General features: G+C 44.4%; 1 protein-coding gene and 1 long non-coding RNA gene across 9 annotated transcripts in view; one reads left to right on the top strand and one right to left on the bottom strand.

The window, feature by feature from the left end:
- Positions 1–22,721, bottom strand: part of ITSN1 (intersectin 1) — a 54,829-nt gene that overhangs the window by 10,212 nt on the left and 21,896 nt on the right. For 6 of the 8 annotated variants that reach the window (XM_072138706.1, XM_072138698.1, XM_072138705.1 and 3 more), the window contains 24 exons: positions 21,851–21,988; positions 21,348–21,368; positions 20,686–20,798; positions 20,114–20,376; positions 18,911–19,060; positions 18,689–18,829; positions 18,237–18,324; positions 17,675–17,814; positions 16,220–16,347; positions 15,316–15,539; positions 14,664–14,782; positions 13,746–13,984; positions 13,453–13,609; positions 12,810–13,015; positions 12,260–12,339; positions 11,772–11,938; positions 11,641–11,686; positions 11,402–11,523; positions 11,152–11,269; positions 9,960–10,151; positions 1,963–2,084; positions 1,554–1,660; positions 295–478; positions 19–117 (listed from right to left, as the gene is read on the bottom strand). In XM_072138706.1, coding sequence (XP_071994807.1) covers positions 19–117; positions 295–478; positions 1,554–1,660; positions 1,963–2,084; positions 9,960–10,151; positions 11,152–11,269; positions 11,402–11,523; positions 11,641–11,686; positions 11,772–11,938; positions 12,260–12,339; positions 12,810–13,015; positions 13,453–13,609; positions 13,746–13,984; positions 14,664–14,782; positions 15,316–15,539; positions 16,220–16,347; positions 17,675–17,814; positions 18,237–18,324; positions 18,689–18,829; positions 18,911–19,060; positions 20,114–20,376; positions 20,686–20,798; positions 21,348–21,368; positions 21,851–21,988 — 3,364 coding nt within the window. Of the gene's footprint in view, positions 1–18; positions 118–294; positions 479–1,553; positions 1,661–1,962; positions 2,085–4,778; positions 6,385–9,959; positions 10,152–11,151; positions 11,270–11,401; positions 11,524–11,640; positions 11,687–11,771; positions 11,939–12,259; positions 12,340–12,809; positions 13,016–13,452; positions 13,610–13,745; positions 13,985–14,663; positions 14,783–15,315; positions 15,540–16,219; positions 16,348–17,674; positions 17,815–18,236; positions 18,325–18,688; positions 18,830–18,910; positions 19,061–20,113; positions 20,377–20,685; positions 20,799–21,347; positions 21,369–21,850; positions 21,989–22,721 lie in introns of those variants that run through there. The other 2 variants (XM_072138704.1, XM_072138707.1) reach the window with 2 other exon arrangements.
- The window catches only part of LOC140119548 (uncharacterized), a 32,808-nt gene continuing 13,461 nt past the window's right edge, over positions 3,375–22,721 (top strand). The window contains exons 1-2 of the long non-coding RNA XR_011853390.1: positions 3,375–3,408; positions 6,132–6,190. This is a non-coding gene — a long non-coding RNA (uncharacterized lncRNA). The remainder of the gene's footprint in view (positions 3,409–6,131; positions 6,191–22,721) is intronic.

The following is a 22,721-nucleotide window of genomic DNA, read 5'->3' as shown; positions in this document are numbered from 1 at the left end:
GTGGAGGCCATTACTTACATTCTTGATGATGAGAGGGTATCTGGTGACTCTTTGCATAGGTTTGAGGATGAAGCTGGACAGCGGCATTCCCTTACAGCGAGGATCCATCGCTAATCTCTGGGGGAAGGACATGGTCAATTAACGTCAACCTTAACGAAGAACATCTCCCATAACCTCTCCACACTACAACAGTGTTGGTGGGGAAAAAGTTTTTTTTCCGCCTAGTTATGCTCCTCCTACCCTTAAATTGCTGATAACAGAGAACAGTAGATGGCTAAGAAGTCAACTACTCACCTTGACAAACTCCTTGAACTCAGGCACTTCGTCGGTTTTCTGTTGTATGAGGGCAGCACCGTTCAGTTGGCAGCTACAGAAGCGGATGTAGGGCTGCATGTGCGGTAACTGGGCCGTCAAGATGTCGCCGATCATCTTAAGCGGCATCTTCTCGCCAGACATCTTCTTACGAACACGTAATGCCCTGAGAAAAGCAGAAATGGGGTCAATCTAAAAGGAGGCGAGTCTGGTAATCCCATACTAGTCACTGTCAAGAACAATTTTTGGAGGCAATAAGGATTCATTTTTTTCTGAAGTATAAATCCCGCCCATGAGTAAAGGCCACACCTCCATGGAGAGAGACCTGCCCATTAGTAAAGTCCAGATGTCCTTAGAGACCCAGCCATGAGTAAAGGCCACACCTCCTTAGAGAAACCCAGCCATGAGTAAAGGCCACACCTCCTTAGAGAGACCCAGCCATGAGTAAAGGCCACACCTCCTTAGAGAGACCCAGCCATGAGTAAAGGCCACACCTCCTTAGAGAGACCCAGCCATGAGTAAAGGCCACACCTCCTTAGAGAGACCCAGCCATGAGTAAAGGCCACACCTCCTTAGAGAGACCCAGCCATGAGTAAAGGCCACACCTCCTTAGAGACCCACCCATGAGTAAAGGCCACACCTCCTTAGAGACCCAGCCATGAGTAAAGGCCACACCTCCTTAGAGACCCAGCCATGAGTAAAGGCCACACCTCCTTAGAGAGACCCACCCATAAGTAAAGGCCACACCTCCATAGAGAGAGAAAAGGGGATTTCCCAGGAACCATCCAACATCAACCAATGATATCCATGGTCAAAGTCTCAAAGGGTCAAATTATCCTACACAATCAAAGTCAGGCGATGGCACACACTATCACACTGTAGTGAACTATACATTTGCTTATTCTGAATAAATAATGGGCGTGTCGATTTTAAATTAAGCTTGCTCTGGAGTTCCCACGGTAATACTGAATCATGTGACTGCCAATCATATAAACACATACATAGTAGTGGCGGTCAAATGAGAGGATTGCAGTCAACCTGTGACTGAATATGTCTGTACATAGGAGCTGTACGTAAAATAGGAGGATCTGGAGTGATAACTATTGGATAAGGAGTTGATACAGCCCGCCCATGAGTAAAGGCCACTCCTCCTATTCAAATTAAATTAAATTCAAATTAAACGGACAAATTTTTAAAAGTTTCTTTTTTAACAAAAAAAAAAAAATTAAAAAATGTCTTACTTCAGTAGCTTAATATTGCACATGATTAACTCCTTCCAGTTGACAAATATCATTGCCACCTCCTTCTCCGTTAGTAGCTCGGACTCCAGTAACGGCTTCTGGAAAGTCTAATGAGACATAAAAATTTCCTGGTGAGCTTGTGAAGCCAAACTGAAAATGGACGATCTTCAGCAAAGAGGAGGAGAAAGCAGCCTGACCTTAAGATGTAAGCTGCAGTACCAGACACAACCTGTGGACCAGTGTGGCGCTGTTTAGGTTTTTACTTCTTCTTAAAGGGAATCTACCACCAAGATGAAGGACTGTATGCAAATGAGCCTGGGGGGCTCCAGGCTCAATAGGTGTTAATGGAGCCCCTCAGGCTCATTTGCATACAGTCTTTCATCCTGCTGGTAGATGTCCTTTAACTCACCTCCGTGACCAGCTGCAGGTCGTTGACGTAGTTCTCTTCGGTCACTATGAGCTCGTGGATATAACCCTGTCTCTTCCTTTCTACAGGACTCAGCATATCTAGAAGATGTAAATCTGCACACCCTGAAAGCAAAAAGAGAATAAAAACAAACCTAGCAAGGCTCCCGAGCTCATGACCGTGAGTGAGGTGGCCTTACATTATATATACATACATAGAACAATGCACAATTCAATTTAAGGAGACCCAATAGGGGTGTCCGGACTCTCGGGTTATAATTTATTCTGCCCAATCCTTAGCTCCCATGGGCTAGAGAAGGACGTCCATTTCTCTTGACTTGGTTCCCCATGTGCACACTTGTTTCAGACAAGCGTATCTGTACTGATGGGGGGAGAGGGAAGTAGCCTCTGCCCAGACCCCTCTAGAGTGGGATCATCTCCCAAAGAACTAGGTACGTCCCGCCTTTCACCTACATCAAATGTCCAGGAAGATTCGGGATGCTCCAAAACATAAACCTACTTAACAGGTCCCACCCAACCTTTGAATTTTTTTTTTTATTCCATGTCGGCCAAAAACCACACAAAATAAACATCATCTTCCATTCAAGTTATTGGACCATCTGTGGACTTACCTGTTCTCATCCTACCCTGCACACAACCTCAAACATGTAAAAGAAAAAAGCAGCGCAAAGAACTTTAGTTAAGGTCCTACAGAAGGGCACATGCACATGCGCAAGTCTCCTACCATCAGTTCTCTATAGGTCAAGGCTTAAAAATTCCTGTATTATGAATTCCAGAAACACAAAAACTAAATTTGTGGCCTCCTTGACTGGTTACCGCTATAACCCTGTTTTTTTACAGATAGAATAGTGTGTTAGACTGCACTATTCTTGCCACTCAGCATATTCGTGATAGGACCTTTGGACATACAGATGAAAATTTGGGGGCCTCTCGAATGCTAAACTCCGCTCATCTTGTGACATGGTGCTGGCACGAAACGTTCTCCTCCTTTCAGTCTCAATGCGTTCCCCCTGCCCAGCGATAAGGGGAGGGCAAAAGAGCAGAAATGCGTAAGAGAGCGCAGAGATTTATAGCCGTAGATTTTATATATGCGCTACAAAAACAGCAAATATCACATGGCTGCGGTAGATAGGAAACAGAGCCAGGTGACCGCACCACAAAATATACAGCAGGGATGAATGAAGCCCGAGGGTGACGGCACACGTGCCGTTTTGAACACTTTTTTGGAATGCATGTTTTTTGACAGGTTTGACCAATTATCTTAATTCAAACTGGTCGAAAACGCATGCGTTTGACAGACTGCTTAAAAAAGGGCCAAAAACACCACGTGTGCCATCACCCTTCGACCTAAAACACACTTGACAAGTGAATCCCGGGGCCATAGTTATACATAATGCCAAGGGACAACAGCGGGCGTCATAGTCCTGAGGTAATGTGGTTGCTCCTTGTATCATTTAATGCCCGCTCCATGTTTCAGGGACTGATCCTATTTGTGTGCTTTAGCCCTATATTGGAGGATGCCGCTTCTGGGTAGCGCCTGTTATTTTCTCAGCCGGTCTAGGAGACCCTGCGTCCCATCTAGAAGGCCGACATAAAGGCTATTCATGACAGATTCAGTTCACAGTTATAGTAGGCATGTACCCAAGTCTCTTCACAATGCCCGGCCTAGCAAATCCAGGCAGGAATAGGCCCTGCTCTATATTGTGTGGCATGTTCACGGTGTGACAAGAAATGTCAGTATCACCACATCAGGACCAGAAGTCAGCGGGCGCCATTTTACCTCAGGTTTTTGTAATGTGTGTGAGGGCAGGATATGAGGTAATTTACCAATAAAAATAAAATCACATGACCCTTCATCTGCAGCCATTTTATGGTCAGGAATGTCCGGCTGATGAGGTAAAAGACCGGAGGCCTCACTTTACATAAAGAAAGCGGAGCAGAACTATTAATAGATGTATATTGGTAAATTACCTCATATCCTGCCCTCACACATTACAAAAACATGAAATAAAGTGGCCTATACCCTGAATGTAACCATAGGCCCGCCTGGATATTACATGAGAACGATCAAGTGGTCGTTTCAAAACGAAAAGCTAGTAACACCATTTTCTTGCCGTTAGATATTTTACTTGAACATCTGCAGATATTTGCATGGATGAACGAAGTGTCATAATCTGATTCACTCCTATGGACTTATATGAGCGTGTTGTGGGCATGCTCGGTGTGCAGGTAAGGGGAGCGCAGCTGCCCCCATTAGAGGATCCGGTGTTATCTGCCTCCAGCTTTATAACAGGCCTTTCATCTATCGTTGGGGTCCAGCATTGCTCACTTACCCTCAGAGTAGATGACACAAGCTCAGTGACCAATTAAGGAAAGCTAATTTTTTTTTTTTTAATGATGAAGGGAAAACAATTTTTTAATAAATAAAAAAAAAACAAATCTTAATAAAGGCTTTATATTAAAGGGGTTTTCAATGATTTGAAACATTGGTGGCTTATTATGGATAGAAGGCGGGTGGGATTCCAATAATGATCAACTGTGCTGATGTCCCACGGTCCTGTGCACACTTCAGTCCCATTCACATGAATGAGGCTGAGCTGCAAAACCAGGCACAGCCACTATACCATGTAGGGCGCTGTGCTTACTGAGCACTGCAGAGATCACCGTGCTTATGTCAGACACCCACCGATTTGATATTGGTGACCCTTCTTTAAATTTTCTGAATTTTTAATTAAAAAAAAAAAAAAAAAAAAAAACAGAAGAAATTGGAAAAAATAAAAACACAAGGACAACACACACAAGGATTGAAGCTTTTATAAGAAGGGTTTAATTCTCTATACATGTAGTTGATTGTAAAGGCTGTATTACAGTTGTTAAAGCTGTAGGTTTATTTTTTTATATATTTATATATCTTACATTCATATCCATGACAATACTGATGTGCGGGTGACCACCGAGCTCTGGCCGGACGTGTGTTTTTATGGGGGGGATTGGGGAATAAGTAGAGTAGTGGTGGTGGTTGTGGAGGGGGGGGGGGGGTTTGACATCTGGATGGGGCGGGAGGTTGTTACAGATGTACAAGGGAAAAAGACTCCAAAAAATTGTTGAAATTTGGCTATTTTTCTCTATACATGTGGCAGTAAAAATGGACGCTAGTGTTACCAAAAAAAAAAAAAAAATATATATATAATTTTTTTTGCTAATGAGGTCTACGGCACAAAACGACGACATGTAAATGAAAAAAAATTCATGACACGAATTCCACAGTCTCGATATATTAAAAAAAAATGTAAACATTGCAATTAATTACAGGTTAAAAAAAAACAGTGTATTACATTCTCTGTCCTGATAGGGGGAAAAGGAAACCCCGTCACTGACTGAGAACTGCTCGGGGGGTCGGATGGAGGCAAAACACTGGCATGTATGATACAAAGGCCATAAGTAATAATACCTGACAAATGTGTATAGAATATTTATAAAATAAAAAAAAAATAAAAAAAAAAAACAAAAAAAAACAAACAGTACAAACCAGGGATGTACGACATCAGTGACATGTGCAAAACAGGAGGGCGTGACCAACAAGCATCGGGGGCCAATCAATGCCGGGGTCTTGCCATTGCACCAGAAAAATTTTATGTATACATTTAAAAAAAAAAAAAAAATCCAAACCCTCTACATATAATACAAATGTGTTTTTTTTTGTAGTCTTATTCCTCCTAAATAACCCTGAACGTGTAACTATTTGTAACCTTTTGCTTTTTGTCCTTTTAAAAAGCCTGAAATAAATCAAAATGTAACACTGGACACACAAAAAAAAATAATAATAATAATACGTAATAACAACAAAAGAAAAACAAAAATCATATTTATGGACACAATATTCACATTACATGCAGCATTCCTTGATAGTGGGTCTTTTTGCAAACCATAAGTGATAACGTAACCGTCTGGTGACCGACTTTCTCGGCCCCTCCCCCCCCTCGAATCATCTGATCAAGTGTCGGAGAACTGAAAAGGATGTGGTATGAAAATGTTTTTCTTTTAATTTTCAAAAAATTATTGTGAAGAAAGCCGCAAAAGGACCCACTATCCTCTGTACTCTTTGAGTGTCAATTTTATTTCTATTAAAGTTTTTTTTTTTTTTTTTTAAAGCCTCACGATCTGCGGATACAACGTAAAAATGGTCAACATGCATCTAAATGGAAAATGAGGTAAAAAAAAAAAAAGTAATAATAATAATAATTCTGTGCAGCGGTCGTCTAGTCAGAAGGCAGATGATGATCATGCTGGAAGTCACATGATCAAGGGCTGCATCTCCCATCATCCCTCTGGGCAGTGATATGGGGATAGTGGGTCTCTTTGAGGACTTTCAAGCCTGAGTAGGGGGATGGACAACATATGATTCCTAGAAAAAGGAGGGAAAACAACACATAAGCAAACAAAAAAAAAAAATCTAAAAAAATAAAAAAAAATAATAAAAACACTGTACACTACAATGACTGCGCATGGTGCAAAATAAATGAAGAAACGAAAGGGCAGCATGCTACACACACAGGGAACGATGTATGAGGACAGGACGAGGAGGAGAACGCGTCCATCCATCGTGTCATTAAAGGGGTTTTCTGGGGACCTAAGACGCAGGTTTTCCTGCAGGTACAATTTTGTTTTAATTACAAACAGCAGAAAAAAAAAGAAAAGAAAACAACCTTCAGATCACTGCTGGAGTCCCTGCAGGTCTCTACATCCTGCTTCCTCTCCAGACAGGAAGTGACTGCTCAGCCAATCACTGGCCACCTCAACCACCGATTGGCTGAGCAGCATTTCCTGTTTGTGCAAAGGAAATAAGTCTCATTTTGGAGGAATGGACCAAAACTGGGCCAGCAGCAGTGGTCTGAGCGGTGAGGGTAGCAATATTTTAAATGAAATCTACCGCCAAAATCCATCATGATAAACCAGGGACAGGACTCATAGATCCAGGCACTCTGGTATCTTCTTATATTTATTATCCATGGCCGACTTCATTCTAACATCAACTTTTAAATTGATGCCAATAAACCAGAAGGGCTCCTGGGGGGGTTGACAAGAGCCCCTCCATTCTGCTGCTTCACAGGCTGTTACACAGTGCAGGAGCACTTCCTACCTCCCCCTGTGTGTGATTAAAGCAGGCAGAAGAAGGGGTGAAGTGCTGACGGAGCAGGCTGGAGGGCAAGACTTGCATGTGAAGCTATAGCACGGCGGGGCTCTGGTCAGACCTCCCAGAGCCCTCCTGACTCATTAGCATAATTGTAAACATTGATTTTAGAAGGGAGAAGGCCATGGATAACCAATATTAAGAAGATTACCACAGTCATGGGGCTTGGATCTATGAGTAATCTCCCTGCCTTATCATGATGGATTTTATTTGGAGAGGTTTTATAGTAAAACTAGAGGCCAATCCCAGGCTGAAATGTAGTGATGTCATAGTGACATCACTCCTGAAGTCATCGCACTGATATGCAAAGCCAAGGATAACCCAAAGATTGCAGGAATGACGCGGAAAGGCTGCTACATTGGGAAGTTTATTGCTTTAGAATTTTGAACAAATTTAAAGTTTTTTTTCCAGGAAATGGTAAATATCCATTCTATATTAGTTCCTTGTTGATTAGAAGATCACACCATGTGATGGGCACGTATAGGTTGTCCCCAATGTCTGAGTGCTGGGGATATAACACTCGGCACCCCCACAGTGATACACAGAATGTAACAAGAACCAGACAGCTCCGTTCTCTCTGCAGTGGCTGAATGGAGTCACTGCAGCTTAACTTCCATTCAAATGAATGGGACCTGAAGTGCATTAGCCTGGTTTGGCCACTACACAGAGAATGGCGCCGTCTGCCTCATGTCCGTCATCCCAACCCATACATCTGATACTATGCACAGGGGTTTAGGAAAATTTTAAAAAGTTGAGCCGTGACTACGGTGAGCACCAGCATTTTCACTCAAAGTCACAACTTTAATTTCAAAACAAAATGCATTAAATAATAATAAAAAAAAGTTATACTAGTTATACATCACATCCCAGTCCAGGAAGTTGTGTCACTGATTTTTGAATCAAATTTCTTCTGTACAGACTACACACAGGATTATTATGTTGTCTATAACCATGAAGACACACCCATCTAGTTTTTGTTTTTTAAATGGAATAAAAATGGTTACCATGTATACATCCCCGTTATATGAAAATGTATACAAGTAATTTATGGATAGGAGGAGGCTGACCAGCATGGCTGTATTTGGTCTAGATGCAGAAAGTGAAGGTATATAGTGAAACTGGCTGAAGGAGTCAGATGATTCTAGATAGTGGCCATGTCTGGTACTGCAGTTCCATTGCATTTTCAGTTTCTCAGTGCGGGTAATAAAACAGCCCCTCCTACCTACAGGCCACCAGTATTATAGTCACAGAAAACCCCTTTAACACAGAATTTATTCCAGGATTCAGGACTTCACCAAGAGCAAAGTGGACTCACTGCAAATGTGACCCCTTCAAGGGCAACTACACTTTAATGAGATTGTGCACGTGAATGTGAAGATATGGATGGACACCTCTACACTTCCCTCTAGTTTATTATGTCTAAAGGGCAAAGACTCAGTAATTGTTGGACTCCTCTTCAATGACTATCAGATATTTTAAGGGATATTCCTGGATAAAAATGCTGTCTGTCCATAGCTCCCCCTAAATCATCTTTTTGAAGGGGCCATGGAGGGCTTGCAGCCTTTTTGATGGTTACTTAGGAGGGCCGGCCAGCAGACCACCTGTGTAGTAGAGCACCTATGTCTCTTAAAGTAACTCAAACACACTAACTAAACATATCTATGAAATCTGCTATTATACAGCAGTATAACTATCCCTATATTGTTCCTCCCCATGCCTGCAGAGTTCTACAGTCCATTTGTAAAGCTGACACTCCATCTATGCAAATAGTCCCATGTTAGTCGGATCATCGTCTTTTCTCCGGTATACGGCATATTTATGACCTTCCTGCTCCGCCCCGCGACTTCATTCCACTCGCTGAAGAGAATTCCTGAAGTAGGGGAGAGCCGCTTTCTCTTCAGCCAATTACAGAAAGCCAGTGTCTCTCTCAACTCCATTCACCCACTCACCCAGGAATTCTCATCAGAGACTGTGGAAATGACATAGCAGAGCAGAGTTTGATCAGCTGAAGAGAAACCCTGCCCCTTGTCAATCAGGGAGCTGGAGGCGCAGCTGTGCTAGAAACACATTAATTTGCATAGATAGGGAGTCAACTTTACAAACAGACTGCTTCACTTTTCAGATACTGGGAGGAACAATATAAGGATAGTTGTATTGCTGTATAAAAGAAGATATCAATGATACATCTAGTTAGTGTGGGCAATTGAACTAACAGGTTCCCTTTAAAGGGGCTTAGATAACATATGCATGGTATAGGTCTGCAATATCAAATTGGTGGAGGCCCAACACAGAGAACCCTCACAGGTTGTGGCCAGACCAGGTTACTGCAGATTATAGGTCTTAATCACCTGAACAGGGGCTAGGCTGCAGTGACTCAGATCGGCCACTACACAGAGAACAGCGCTGTCTTCTCCATCAGCTTCTATTCTTTTACCGGTTACATTATTCCCTAGTAAATGATATCAATATTTTTTATCTCGGAAAAACCCCTTTAAATAGGATCTCAAAAGATAGACCACCAACATCCTCGTCCCAGAAAACCCCTTTAACCCTAATTTTACCAAGAGTAGCCCCCAAGTGTTAGTAGGATGATCACACAATGTCAAAGTAAAGTGGGTAAAACGAAAAATGGGGGTTGTGCGTCCTCGGTGAATAACACTACAAGTCCCAGATCTCGAAAATAAAAGGATGTGAGGCAGCAGTGGAGAAAGAGCCGCAGAATCACAGCAATGCTGCATGTCATTCCCCAGGCAGGGTATATGGAAAAGCCCCCCCGAGCCTCTACTTACATTGCTGGCTGGGGTCCATGTCTGTGGTCAGCTTCACGTAGTTGGAAGGGAAGAGTCCGACTTGTCCGTTCAGTTCTCCCTTCCACCAGTCGGGGTCTTCTTTGTTCAGCACGTTGATGACTTGACCTTTGGAGAACGCCAGCTCGTCGTCGTTCTGTGCGATGTAGTCGTACATCCCGATCACCTGGCACGCTGAAGAGTGACACCATAAAGTCAGTCCGGCCGCCTCATAGCACGAGAGCGCAAATAGTCATTTCACGGGACACTCAGTCTGTCCTGCAGAGCATTGCTCAATGCGGAGGAGCTGACACGTCCATTAATTTCACATATAGAACATTGATATCAAATGACGCCAGTAAAGTATTTTCCTCCATCTGCATAATATGCGTTGCATTCATCAGGAATCAGAGGATGGTAAGAAGCAGCAAACTACGGATACACTCAAAGGCCATTGGAACCCATGGGCGGCAGATGCAAAGTATTGCATCCACCCCCGACCTCCGCAGAGTGTATGCCTTGAAAGGTCTCCAGTAATAGCATCCTCCTTAGAGGACTGACTTCCCTGAACACCCAGAACATCGACAGGAGCTAATCACCAACTGTTGCCTATAACTCCTCCTTCTCGCTTTCAAGGAGGGGAGGAGCAAGAGAACGTGTCCCACTGTATGGGCCTACGATGTAAGGATACATGTCAGAAATCTGCTCAATGTATCCTTAGAACCGAGAGAGAAAAAAGACGAGATATGAACATGTAAACATGTCCTATGGGGGGCGCTGCAGGAAGGCGGACCACTTGCCAAGGCATTTCCTTACACATAACAGCTGATCGACTATTCGGGAGGTGTGATAATGTGCAATCAGCTGATCATTGTGGGAGTTTTGAAAGAAAAGCTAATCAGAAGCAGGAGGACCCCTTTAAATGGTCCCTCACCTTAGAATATATATCTTATTGGAGGAAAGCGATTTGTTCTCCACTTTGGCTCTTCTCATCCTCCCTCATCTACTTTTCACTCTAAAATCTCTACTGAATGCTTCTTCTTAGCAATACAGCAGCGCGGTCTCCAACCGGCATCTATCAGACTACTACAAATTACAGAAACTGATGGCCGTATACTCAGTTATTCCTCACATACACATATTAGACTACTGAAAGCTGAGGTACACAGCTAGACCTCATATATAATCCACTTACCGGGGGGTAACACTGCTGGTTTGGGCGGCTCTGTCGGTGTACTTTTATTTGTACCGGGGCTCAGAAGTTTGACGTAGTTGGCGGGGAACCATCCAATCTGCCTCTTCTTCCCACGGGCCTGTAGTGAGGAGACACAGGTAAGATGAGGCAGATCTGTCTATTCTAACACCGATCTGACCTCGACCAGCCCTTTAGTCTCTACATTCATTTACAACTATGACGTCGAGGTTCGTCAGTCTGTAGCACTTACCTGCAGTTCTCCTTCCCACCAGCCTCCAGGGTTCTTCTTCCTGATGAGAATCAGCTGCCCGGGCGCCAGTGTCAGCTGCTCAGGCCCCGTAGCTGCATAGGGGGCAATGACCTGGGCAATCTCTAAGTGGAGAGAGAGGCAGCACGGGGTTAAATACTGGAGACAAAGGACCCCAATATTCTGATTAATGGGGCATCCAATGGTCAAATCATCTACAAAAAAAAACTACATCTACGTACCTGGTTTCTTCCCGAGGCTTCCTGTTTTTCCTGCTGTCGCCATTCCCTTTAATTATAAGCAAAAGAAAAAAAAATTCATGTAAAATCGAATAGGGACATCCCCCAGAATATTTATATCAAAGTTATTTTACCTCGGAATCTTTGAGTCGGACGTAGTTGGAAGGGAAGACTCCGGTTTTGTCCCCTACAGTCCCGGTCCACCAGTCACCATCCTTCTTTATGACTACAATCATATCTCCCTGCTGGAAGGTCAGGTCCCCCTGCTCATTGCTCTCATAGGTGTACATGGCGATGTATTCTGGAGACAAGACGAGATGTCATAAAACAAAGCACAGGAAGGATGCACACAGCGGCGTCCTTCCCGGGCACAGGGGGCCATGCACACAGCGGTGCCCCACGGCAAAGTACAAACTACTAGTGTCCATAATTAAGAACTACTTCGCTGTGCAGGAGCTTTGCAGACAGGATAATAGCAGATACTGAAGCCGTTACATCTGAGCCGCTCTGCTCCCCTGCAGCATCTCCTTACACAAAAATTCATCTTTTAGGTCAATCATGAAACATTTCAACCAACTTCCAGCAATACAACAGAAATAAGAGGGATTGTAACAGGTCCCACCTTCTCCTAGGACAGGCTTGAATGCTGGTGAGGAGACTCTCTTTAGACTAGCCGGGCTCTCAGATGATGTTGAGTCAATGCTGTGAAAGAGAAAAATAAACCAAATAAACCAATATCTCTCATCTCACAAATAAACCAAGGAACCCTCAACAATCTGCTCCAAAGAAAAAAAATTTTTCCGAGGCAAAGTCATTGCTTCACTATCGGGGATCTCTTCACCCCCAACCACCATTCCCAAGGGATCTCAGTGATCGGATTATCCCCTATCTTGTGTATACAGGACAGGTGGCTACAATGGAACAGCCCCTTTAACGCATAAAAGTTTAATTGTTATCCCCTATCCACAGTGATCCTTGGGGGGGGGGGGGATCCAAGCAGTAGAATCACCACAGATCAGATTGTGGATAAGGACCAAAGTTGGTGCAACCCCTTTGAACCCTGCAGATCAGAATGAAGACATTGCATCTGCTCCTTCCATATTAAACCTTTAAAAATTGTATTAAAAGGCTAAAACGTTGCTACAGAAACCATCTATACACTTAGTACAAACCTTGTAGACTTCCTAAGGGGACCTGAAATGAGCTTCACATAGGATTTGGGAAACCAGCCCTTGTGTCCTTGGACTTCACCAAACCACCACATGTCCTGCTGCTCCAGAACTGTGATGGTGTCATTCTTGTTGAAGTTGAGGTGGTTATCCTTCTTGGCCCTCCAGGGGTATAAAGCCTGAGCTTGGAGACCTTCCACCTTCTCACCCTATAAATAGAAGCAGACAAATCCAGGTTTGCAGGAATGAAACACAAACCAGAACATAGACAATGGCCTAGTAGAAGACCAGGCACTTTCTTTTGGTGGCCCTTTATAGACTACATGGCTACCTGACATGTAAAATTTCCCCACGAGTTACTGCCTCCCCAGGGGGATTCACATATAGGAGTTCCATTCCACCAGCCCTATTTAACTTAAAGGGGTTTTACAGAAAAGTTATATTAACAACTTGTCCAAAGGTTAGGTCACCAATCTTAGGTTGGCGAGGCAGAAAATGCAGCTGGATAAACAGCTCTGTTCTCTGTGTAGTGTCTGAGATGTGTAACTGCAGCTCAGTTATTATTTATCATACCAGGAGCTGCAGTTGCCTAGGCTGGCCACCACACGGAGAATGGAGCTGTTAAATTTCCAGGTCATAGACCTACCTGACCCAGTACCGGGGAGGGAGACGAGCCTGTGACTGTAGCGGGAGTGAAGGCGGAGCGCTGCCGGATCTGGCCCGCACTTGGTACTGTTAGTGAAGGTTGAGTTGCCCATGTGTCCCAGTTGTCGGTCTCTGCCTTCTCATTATTAGTTGGCCACCTACAATATAGACGAAACGGGAAATCAGCACAATACAGACCGAACCTGATGTAACAATAGAATCAGCTCGGGAAAGCCTCAAAATCCCTATAAAGAAAAGACTCCGGAGACTTCCCCCACTACACGCGGCACTTACGTGGAGCTGAAGTCTGCCCAGTTGTTGGCATTTGTAGAAGTGTCGACGAAAGCCGATGAGGTGGCCGTGGCCGGTGCTAGGTGGAGGGTGGCTTTGGCTGTAGTGTCCGCTACTTGCTTTGCTGTACTCGGGAACTCGCTTTCTGGCAGTCTCTCAGCATAATTGGCAGGGAACCAGCCCGTTTTTCCTTTCAGTTCTCCCCCTAACCATCCCGGCTCTCCAGTTTGGCTTTCATCGACCTTAAGGAGTAGAGAGTGAGAGTCATGGGGCTGTCTGATGTGCCAATGCACAAGTACAACAGGTCTGAGTAACGGCCTTCATAACTTATCAGATGGTACAACAAATGCTATACATCAAGTTAACAATCTGATTGGTGGTGGTAGGACCAAACGCAAGAAAGAGGGATGCACCATTCAATACTAGGGGAACATCTGCAATTTCCCTTGTGGATAGAGGATAACAACCCCTTTAAAAGGAAGTCTACCATCGAAATCCTTCATGATAAACCAGGTACATTACTCATAAACTCATAATTTGTTATCCACAGTCTCCTTCCTTTCAAAAATCAACCAATAAAATTATGCTAATTAGTCTAAAGGGCACCTGGGGGTGTTACAGTAGCCCCTCAGTGATGTCTTTTCACTCACTCCTCCCTCTGCCTGGGTAATCTAACAGCAGCAAGAAGTGCAGGGGGAAGGGGAGACCTACACTGATCACTGTAATGGATAACAAATATAAGAAGATTATCAGCGTCACGGTGCCTATGAGTAAGTGTCCCTGGTTTATCATGATGGTAGATTTTCTTTAAGAGACATTTTACATGGATGAAACAAATACAGATTCTGCAGTGGTGACAACCAAACAGTGTCTGCACCCCAAATTATGCATCACCCATCACCCTGCTACGACAGAGCTTACCATGATAATATCTCCGGGCTGGATAGTGATTTCATCCAGACTTCTTGCATCAAAAGGATAGAGCGCTCGGTAATAGACGACCTTCACGTCCCCCTGAGAGATGGTGAGCGGGGCCTTCTCTGGAGCAAGAAAATAAAACAGTGGTGTAATGGAGGCAGGGTCTGTACCCCCCAATTATATGGCAGACATTGTGTGCCAAGTCGCACAGTGGAAGGGAGTGACATGCCCATGCCACAGCTAATCTGTAACCACACACATAGGTCCGCACGGACAATACTTTTTCATACTTTTTATCATAAGTGCAATGGAGCAACTAAAATGGGGCAAAGTGATATTCTATACGACCTCCAACCTCTGGGGTCCCCCATGATGAAGGGACCACAACCAGTTAGAACTGTGATCCCTTCTAAATTTCCCCAGCGTCACGGCTCAGCAAGGATCTGCCCCTATTAACTTGAATGGGGCTACATTGCATTGGCAGCATAGCGCATGATCAAGAACAGAGCAGGGGGCTTCACCTCATACCCAGGTGGTCCATGCCCTCTGATTATAAAGTAATAGTATACCTCAGCATGTTCTATCCCTTTAGGAGCAATGCAAGTCTATCTTTCTTGGACGGTCTATCTTTCATGCACCCGTCCGCAGCACACACCTGTACCTGTCCAGGGGACCTGTCCTCCAGGCTTCATGGGCTCAGGCGGCTGCTGGAAAAGTTTGCTGGATTTTTCCTGGATCTCCAATCTCCTGTCCTCCTCCATCCTCTTTAAGGATTCTTCTCTCTTCAGCTTCTCTTCATCTTGTAGGACTTTGTGTTGCGGAGGCTCTTCTTCCTGCTTCACACGGTCCTGCCATTGCTTCTCCTGCTCTTGCGCCTTCCTGAAGGATCATTGTACAAGCAAGGGTTAACACTCAAGAACCAGTCACATACATTAAACGGCCAAATAAAGGGTCCTACGTTGAGCCCCCCCTACAAAGCAAATGGGGCAATAAAGGTCTGATCTCTGGCATCTCCCTATATCCAACATAAACACATTTGGCAGCTTCCCTGTCTGGCCTGCTTTGCATCGTCTATACTGCACTCAGCTATCAGGCTGAATAAATATACAGACGTGAGGTCTACAGTACACATAGGATACAGGATATCTATACATTAACCTACTAAAAAAAGGTTCCAGGTGTAGATGTAACATGAGAAATAAAAATATGTCAGCATTTTGAATGCAGCTTTAGACCAGATGCCAGATGTAACTCAGGATCAGTACAGGATAAGTAATGTCATGTATGTACACAGTGACTGCACCAGCAGCAGAATAGTGAGTGCAGCTCTGGAGTATAATACAGGATGTAACTCAGGATCAGTACAGGATAAGTAATGTCATGTATGTACACAGTGACTGTACCAGCAGCAGAATAGTGAGTGCAGCTCTGGGGTATAATACAGGATGTAACTCAGGATCAGTACAGGATAAGTAATGTCATGTATGTACACAGTGACTGCACCAGCAGCAGAATAGTGAGTGCAGCTCTGGAGTATAATAAAGGATGTAGGATCTTACCTAAAAGCCTCCTCCTTCTGCTTCTCCAGCTCAAACATCTTGCGTTCCTGCTCCTTCTGCCTCATCTTCTCAGCCTCCATGTCCTTCTGCTTCTCCAGCTGCTGCTTGTTGTGCATCTCCCGCAGCTCCTGGAAGAGACATTGGTTCGGTTACTGGAGTTTTCAGGTTTAGGTAACATCAACGAAATATATTGGTGACAAGCAAACATTGCACCAACTGGCAGGTGATCCCATATTAGACATTATCAGCGTTTACTTGATGTCCGCAATACAAATCTGGGACTACAATGTGGGATATGATAGCAATCACCAGAACAATGGACTACGTGTCCACAGAGGAATACAGGAGGATAGACAACAGGGTACAGAGACCTTATAGAAGAAGTAGTCCTAGTATTTGGCACATCCCCAGAGACCAGCCAAACACTCAGGTGCTGAATCCCCCATAGGCCCAGACCGGAAGAGAGAAACACCTGGTATATGCGACTATGAGCCTCTATAGAAGCCAATGGAAGAGAAATTGTGTGGACATCACTACGCAGATAGCGGGTCCGTGTACATCACACACAAGACGTCTATAATACACATGGCACATAATGAAGCGCCAGAGCCAACACCGGACCACTCAGTGGAGGAGAACTATCTGATCAGTGAGGCTCCGACTGCTGGGTCTCCCACCAATCATGGAAATGGGGGTCCATTCTCACTAACGAGTGGAGGGGCAGATGGAGCACGTGTCCTGCGCTCCAGTCAATACTATGGGAGTCTTGTTATCTCCGCTACACAGTCAATGAATGAGTTTGCAGCATTGGGGACCTGAGTTCTAGTCCCGGGGTCAACATCTGCAAAGAGTTTATGTTCTCTCCGTGTTTGCGCGAGTTTCCTCCCACACTCCAAATCATACAGGTAGGTTGCTTAGATTGTGAGCCCCGACAGGGACTTATTTGGCAAGTTTTGTGCAGCGCTGCGTAATCTGTGTGCGCTATATAAATAAAGGAATTATTATTTATTATTACTAGAGTGCTGGAGATAGGTGAGCGCTGTGATGAGCAATTTCCAACACTTTCTAGTATTGAAGTTTTTAGACAAGGACAATCCAAATTTGTAGAAACAGAACGATTCTGCTGCTCTATTTTCCATCACAGAAACATTATCATTAAAGACAATTATTACCTACCTACAGGAATAAGTGTCTGATCTCTGTGTGTACGGCCACAGGGACATGCAGTGACCTTGACCATGGGTCCCAGGTGTATATAGCGGTGGTATATATATATATTTGACACCCTCCCTGCTCAATTCACTTTGATAGAAACTTGTAGTCTCCAGTTATTGTGATTTTGAGGGATTCAGAGCAATTAAACACCCGCTGTGAGGAGGACACTGATCTGATCAAGACCAAACTACAAAATACGAGTATATTGGCCCTTACTAGACATGGCAGCACAGTCATTACCTTCAGCTGGTTATTAAAGACATCGATCTCCTGAAGTTTTGCCCGGGTTTCTTTCTCCACTTCATCCAGTTGGTCTCGGAGCTGCTGGCGGCCCATCTCCTTGGCTTCCAATGCTCTCTTCAGTGAGAGGAGGGAGTCTCCTGGGGACCGGAAAGAAAACCACCGCTTTACATAACCATAGAGCAGCCCTTACAATTGTACCTGTGCTGCATACTATGTTATCATCAGCCTTGCTTGTTATATATAATGAGGGAAGCCAAAGGGGCGATTAAATAAGGGGCATGTTTTCTGTCCATGTCAGATGAGCTGAAGGATCTGTAACCTAAACGTGGCCATAAAAATGTCTCCTGATTTTAATGGGACCCTCTCTGCAGCCTGCAGATCTGTGCACGCAGCTCCAGTACAGGGTAAGTGATGTAATGCACATACACAGTCACAGCAGCTATGGAGTATGTATGGAGCAATCGGGGGAGGTGGCAAACCATATATCATGTAACTAGGATCACCCTGGGGCAATCACATCCACAGATCTAAGTCTCATGACCCCCATTTATATACTCACTGTGTAAACTGTTCTGCTGGACCTGCTTCAACTGATCATTGAGCAACTGCTTATCAGGGATCAATCTTCCGAGCAGCTGCTGCGACTCCTAGAAGGCAGAAATCATATTTGTTCACCATCGGAATTATAACTGAATAACTATACCGACACTAGAGGGGTATTATCTATAAAGAAACTCAATCCCTTATCCATTTGACAGTGAATACATGTGTGACTACAATGATCGGATCACTGATCGGCAGAAGGCCCCCGCCGAGGTGCAGTGTAATGCATAAGACGTCCAGGACTGGATACTTGAAACCCGTCCCAGATGTCCCATAGAAGTCATTTAAGTGCAGGACTTATCCTGTGCTCCATTCAGTCTGCATAGGAACCACTGCTCTCCATATAATAAGGTCAGTGGATTTGCGAGTCAAGGCTATCGACAACACGTAGATGAAGCTCTTCCATACCTGAAGCTGCTGCTGTAGATGTGTGATTTCGGCAATCCTCAGCTCCCGCGACTTGTTGGTACTTTCTATCTCTTGACGTTGTGTAGTGAGACGATATCTGATGTCTTGAAGCTTTCCTTCCAGCTGATGCTTTTTATCATTCTTTAAAAGAAACATAAGATAGGCTCAAAAGGTCCAATTCTGCAGATCATGTGCCGACGCCAGACAAGTCTGATAACTTACCAAAGCTTCCAGCTCAAACTCCAGAGTCTTCTTCTTTGCTTTTAAGACCACGATATCCTCCTGCTCCTTGTTCCTCTGATTCAGGAGCTCCTGCCGCCGGTTGCGTTCCCACTCCAGTTGCCGCTGGCGTTCGAGCTCTCGTTTCGCTGCCTGAATACGAAATGGAAAGGCATTTCACATGCAAGTTTCAGTCACGTGTGATTTATCTGGAGGGGTATGTTGTGACTTGGGACCACAAACCCAGCAGTTTGGGATTCTAATGGATGTGTTAGGTCACCTGTCACAACACGACCACCATGACATTGCCATTGGGTGTTCAAAGTTTTTGTGTAGTCCAATTATAATTCAAAGCCTTAAAGGGCTTTTTCAGGAATTACTACAGAAAGCCTGCCCCTTTGTGGGGTGCAACCACAGTGCTGCGTCCCTGTAGTGGGCAGAAGCTGTAACTACAACCACAACTCCCATTGATCAGTTCCAATGGGAGTCATGGCTGCAGTGAAATACAGCTAACTGCATCACTGATCAACCATTGAGAGCCTATACTGGGGTCAGCCCATCAATGGTCATCACCTTTAAAGTCACAACATCCACTAATAGACAGATTTCTACACTTGCCCTGCTGTCTTCCTGATGCCAGCTGTTAGGGGAAGCATGATTTTATCATGTTAGTCTCAATAATCTGCAAGAAGAGAGGAGCCAGAAGTTCTGGACAACTTCTTATCACCATAATATTAAAAATGCACTTGAAGGCCTCATGCACACGACAGCCGTGAGGTAGCTGCAAATATGACAGCTAGCCGACGGCGACGATTGAGGTCTATAGAAGACAGTCACTGTGCAATGAGCACACCGTGCCAGAGCCAGTGGCCGCGCTGTAACAGATAGAACAGGTTGCACTCCTGAGATGGGAGAGGTGAGAAGCGCTCATCATCCCCCCTCCCATCTCCTTCCAACCAAAACCGGCCACAAATTTACCCTGATGGCATGTTTGTGTGCATGAGCCTTTGAAGTTGTGACCCATCACCTGTCTGTACTGCATTCAAACTGGAGAAAACAAACCATTTGTGGTATCAAAAAAGTGGTATTAAAAAAAAAAAAAAAAATTTCGTAAAGGCCTGCAGTGATCAGGTTGGTGGTGGCCTTTCCACATAATTATCCATGGCCAATCACTACTTCCAGCTCTATTGTTCTGGGGTCACTCACCTCTCTGCGCTCGATCTCTTTTCTCCGCTCTTCTTCTCGCTGTCTCTCCAGCTCTCGCTGCTTCTCTAGCTGCTTCTCCAGCTCTTGCTGCCTCTTTCTCTCCTGCTCCTGGCGCTCCCGCTCCTTCCTCTCCTGTTCGGCCCGCTCCAGCTGTGCCAGCCTCTCCTGCTCTTTACGCTGCTGCTCCAGCAGAGCCTGCCTCCTCTTCTCCAGCTCCAGGTTCCCGCGCTCAAAGTTCTCCCTCTTTTTATCTTCAAAGGTCACTGGAAGAATAACGCAGCAGGTCAGATGTAGTGATGAGAGAAGGACCTATGCTGGGCCTCCAACTCCTACCGATGGGTCTTTGTGTAATCTAGCAGGTTGGGTGCTCTTTGTCAGAGACATAGAGGGACCCCCAAATCTTCTGTTCTCCTTAGACTGTAATGGACCGCCCGATAGATATCTGGTATTAATAGCACTTTCCACTATTAATAACAGAAGGTATCAAACAAATGCATCAACTTATCCCAAGCCTAATAAGACTCCTCTTTCATTCACTCCTCATAATTCCCATTCAGTAAAAAAAAACATACCCGGAAGCTTTTTGTCTGTCAGTTGCGGCTCTTCCTCTGCTGGTTCTTCGGGTAAACGCTGATCTACAGACACAGAGCTCATCATAGATATGCCACTGCCAGAGCGCACTCTCCTGGGAAATACAACCCCAAATCAATTGAAAAATATAAACATAGTTAGCTAAAATGTAAAAATCAGCCTAACCAAATACAATCTAATACAGTGTAGTCTGTGGCATCTGTGACCCATCAAGGCTCTGGACTCTACAAGAACGGCTGTGGCAGATCCTTTAAGACGTTCATGGATGTCTTCTATGTTATCCATGAAGCATAGGGAGAGCATCACATGATCAGCTATCATCTGTACCTGCTGGGAGGACAGTGTAATAACCTCTCTGTCTCTATATTCCACAATAGAATATAGGAGACCATAGGTATCCAATCAGGAGGCTGCATTACCATGCCCCTAATAACTGGATTACAGAAATCTCGATCATCATCCGCTGCAGCTCTAACAAGTTTTGTGTTCCCCTCTGCAAAGGGTCTGTGCAGTATAGATCACTCCCTCTGGCCAACATCCATGTCAATTATACCAAGTCACAATGAGATGACCTAAGAAACTACAACTTTTCAGGAAGCAATAGACCGGATAAGAAGCAATAGCCAAATAAGTTAATACTTACTGATCTGTACGGACAGGGGGGCTAGGGAGAGAATGAAAAGGGACAAAAAATAAATTACTGGAGGGTCTCTAAGTGGGAAAGGGACATTCCCATTTCAGCAAGTGAATGTTATTAGCTGTATTATAAAAAGTTAAACAATTTTCCAAGATACTTTCTGGATCAATTCCTCAGTTTTCTGGATCTCTGCTTGCTGTCATTCTATAGGAAGCTCCTATGTTGGACAGGTGCACGGCTTGTGAATATCAGAGTAATCAGAGCCATGATATAATGAGCTGTGCACCTGTGTGACCATGGAAAGTAACCACAGAAGCTTCCTATAGAAGAAGGACAGCAAGCAGAGATCGATAAAACTGTGAGGAATAGATACAGAAAGTATATTGGAAAATTGTATAACTTTTATAATACAAACAATAACATTTATTTGCTGACAAATAATTACTAAAACAAGAAAAAAAAATTCTCAGAAATTCTCCTATTCTTGTGTAGCAAGATCAGCTCCTTACCGAAAAGATGGAGGGATGTAATCTGAAGGCAGGGCAGGAGGCAGCGGCTGCCCGGACATAGCCAGGTCTATTAAGTGCATAGCCAAGATGAACTCCTCAGCCGTCAGCTTCCCATCTTGATCGATATCGGAAAGATTCCTGTAAAAAAAAACAAAAAAAACAAAAAATAGAAGATGAATATATCCAGGAACAAAATTTAAGGATCGGAGGTGGACGAGATCTAGGAAGCTACGGCCTGTGGAGACCCTGAGGGAGCCCGACTTCTGAGGACAATATAAAAGTAGAGAAACAGGGAGCAGCGGGAAGAGCGAGAATGGTGGCACACGTGGCGTTTTGAACCCGTTTTTAGTCATGCGTTTTTTTGAAAATGTATCTGTTTTTGTCAGGTTTTTCCAATTACTTTAATAAAAATGGACAAAAACGGATGCTTTTTTGACAAACTGAAAACGCATGACTAAAAACGGGTTCAAAACGCCACGTGTGCCACCACCCCAAGTATGGTTTTAATACGATTGCATCCCCGAGAATAATTTAACACAGCACTTTTAGCCATCCCTCCAATAGCTCAAATAGGGAGTAGGAAGCCTAGGAAAATCCTTTAATGAGGTTGGCACAAGTCTGTTATCCCCCATAACATGGGTGGGTCCAACAACCGTGTCCCCCACTATTTAAGAAAATGGGGGTCACACTCTCACAAACGGAGGTTGAGGGAATGTCAGAAATTGCAGAGCCGTACTTAGGAATTGCCTGCTTCTCAGATGGTGGATAGGAGCTACCCGAGCGATGTGCTCAGCAGCGTTCCAACATTCCCATAGTACTGAATGGAACGGCAGGACACATGCTGAACTTGCAGTCAAATAAACCAAACCTG

The sequence above is a fragment of the Engystomops pustulosus genome, chromosome 2 (genome assembly GCF_040894005.1).
Source record: "Engystomops pustulosus chromosome 2, aEngPut4.maternal, whole genome shotgun sequence".
Lineage (NCBI taxonomy): Eukaryota > Metazoa > Chordata > Amphibia > Anura > Leptodactylidae > Engystomops > Engystomops pustulosus.
Note: the sequence above shows the minus strand (reverse complement) of the source record. Positions and strands in the feature narration are given on the sequence as shown.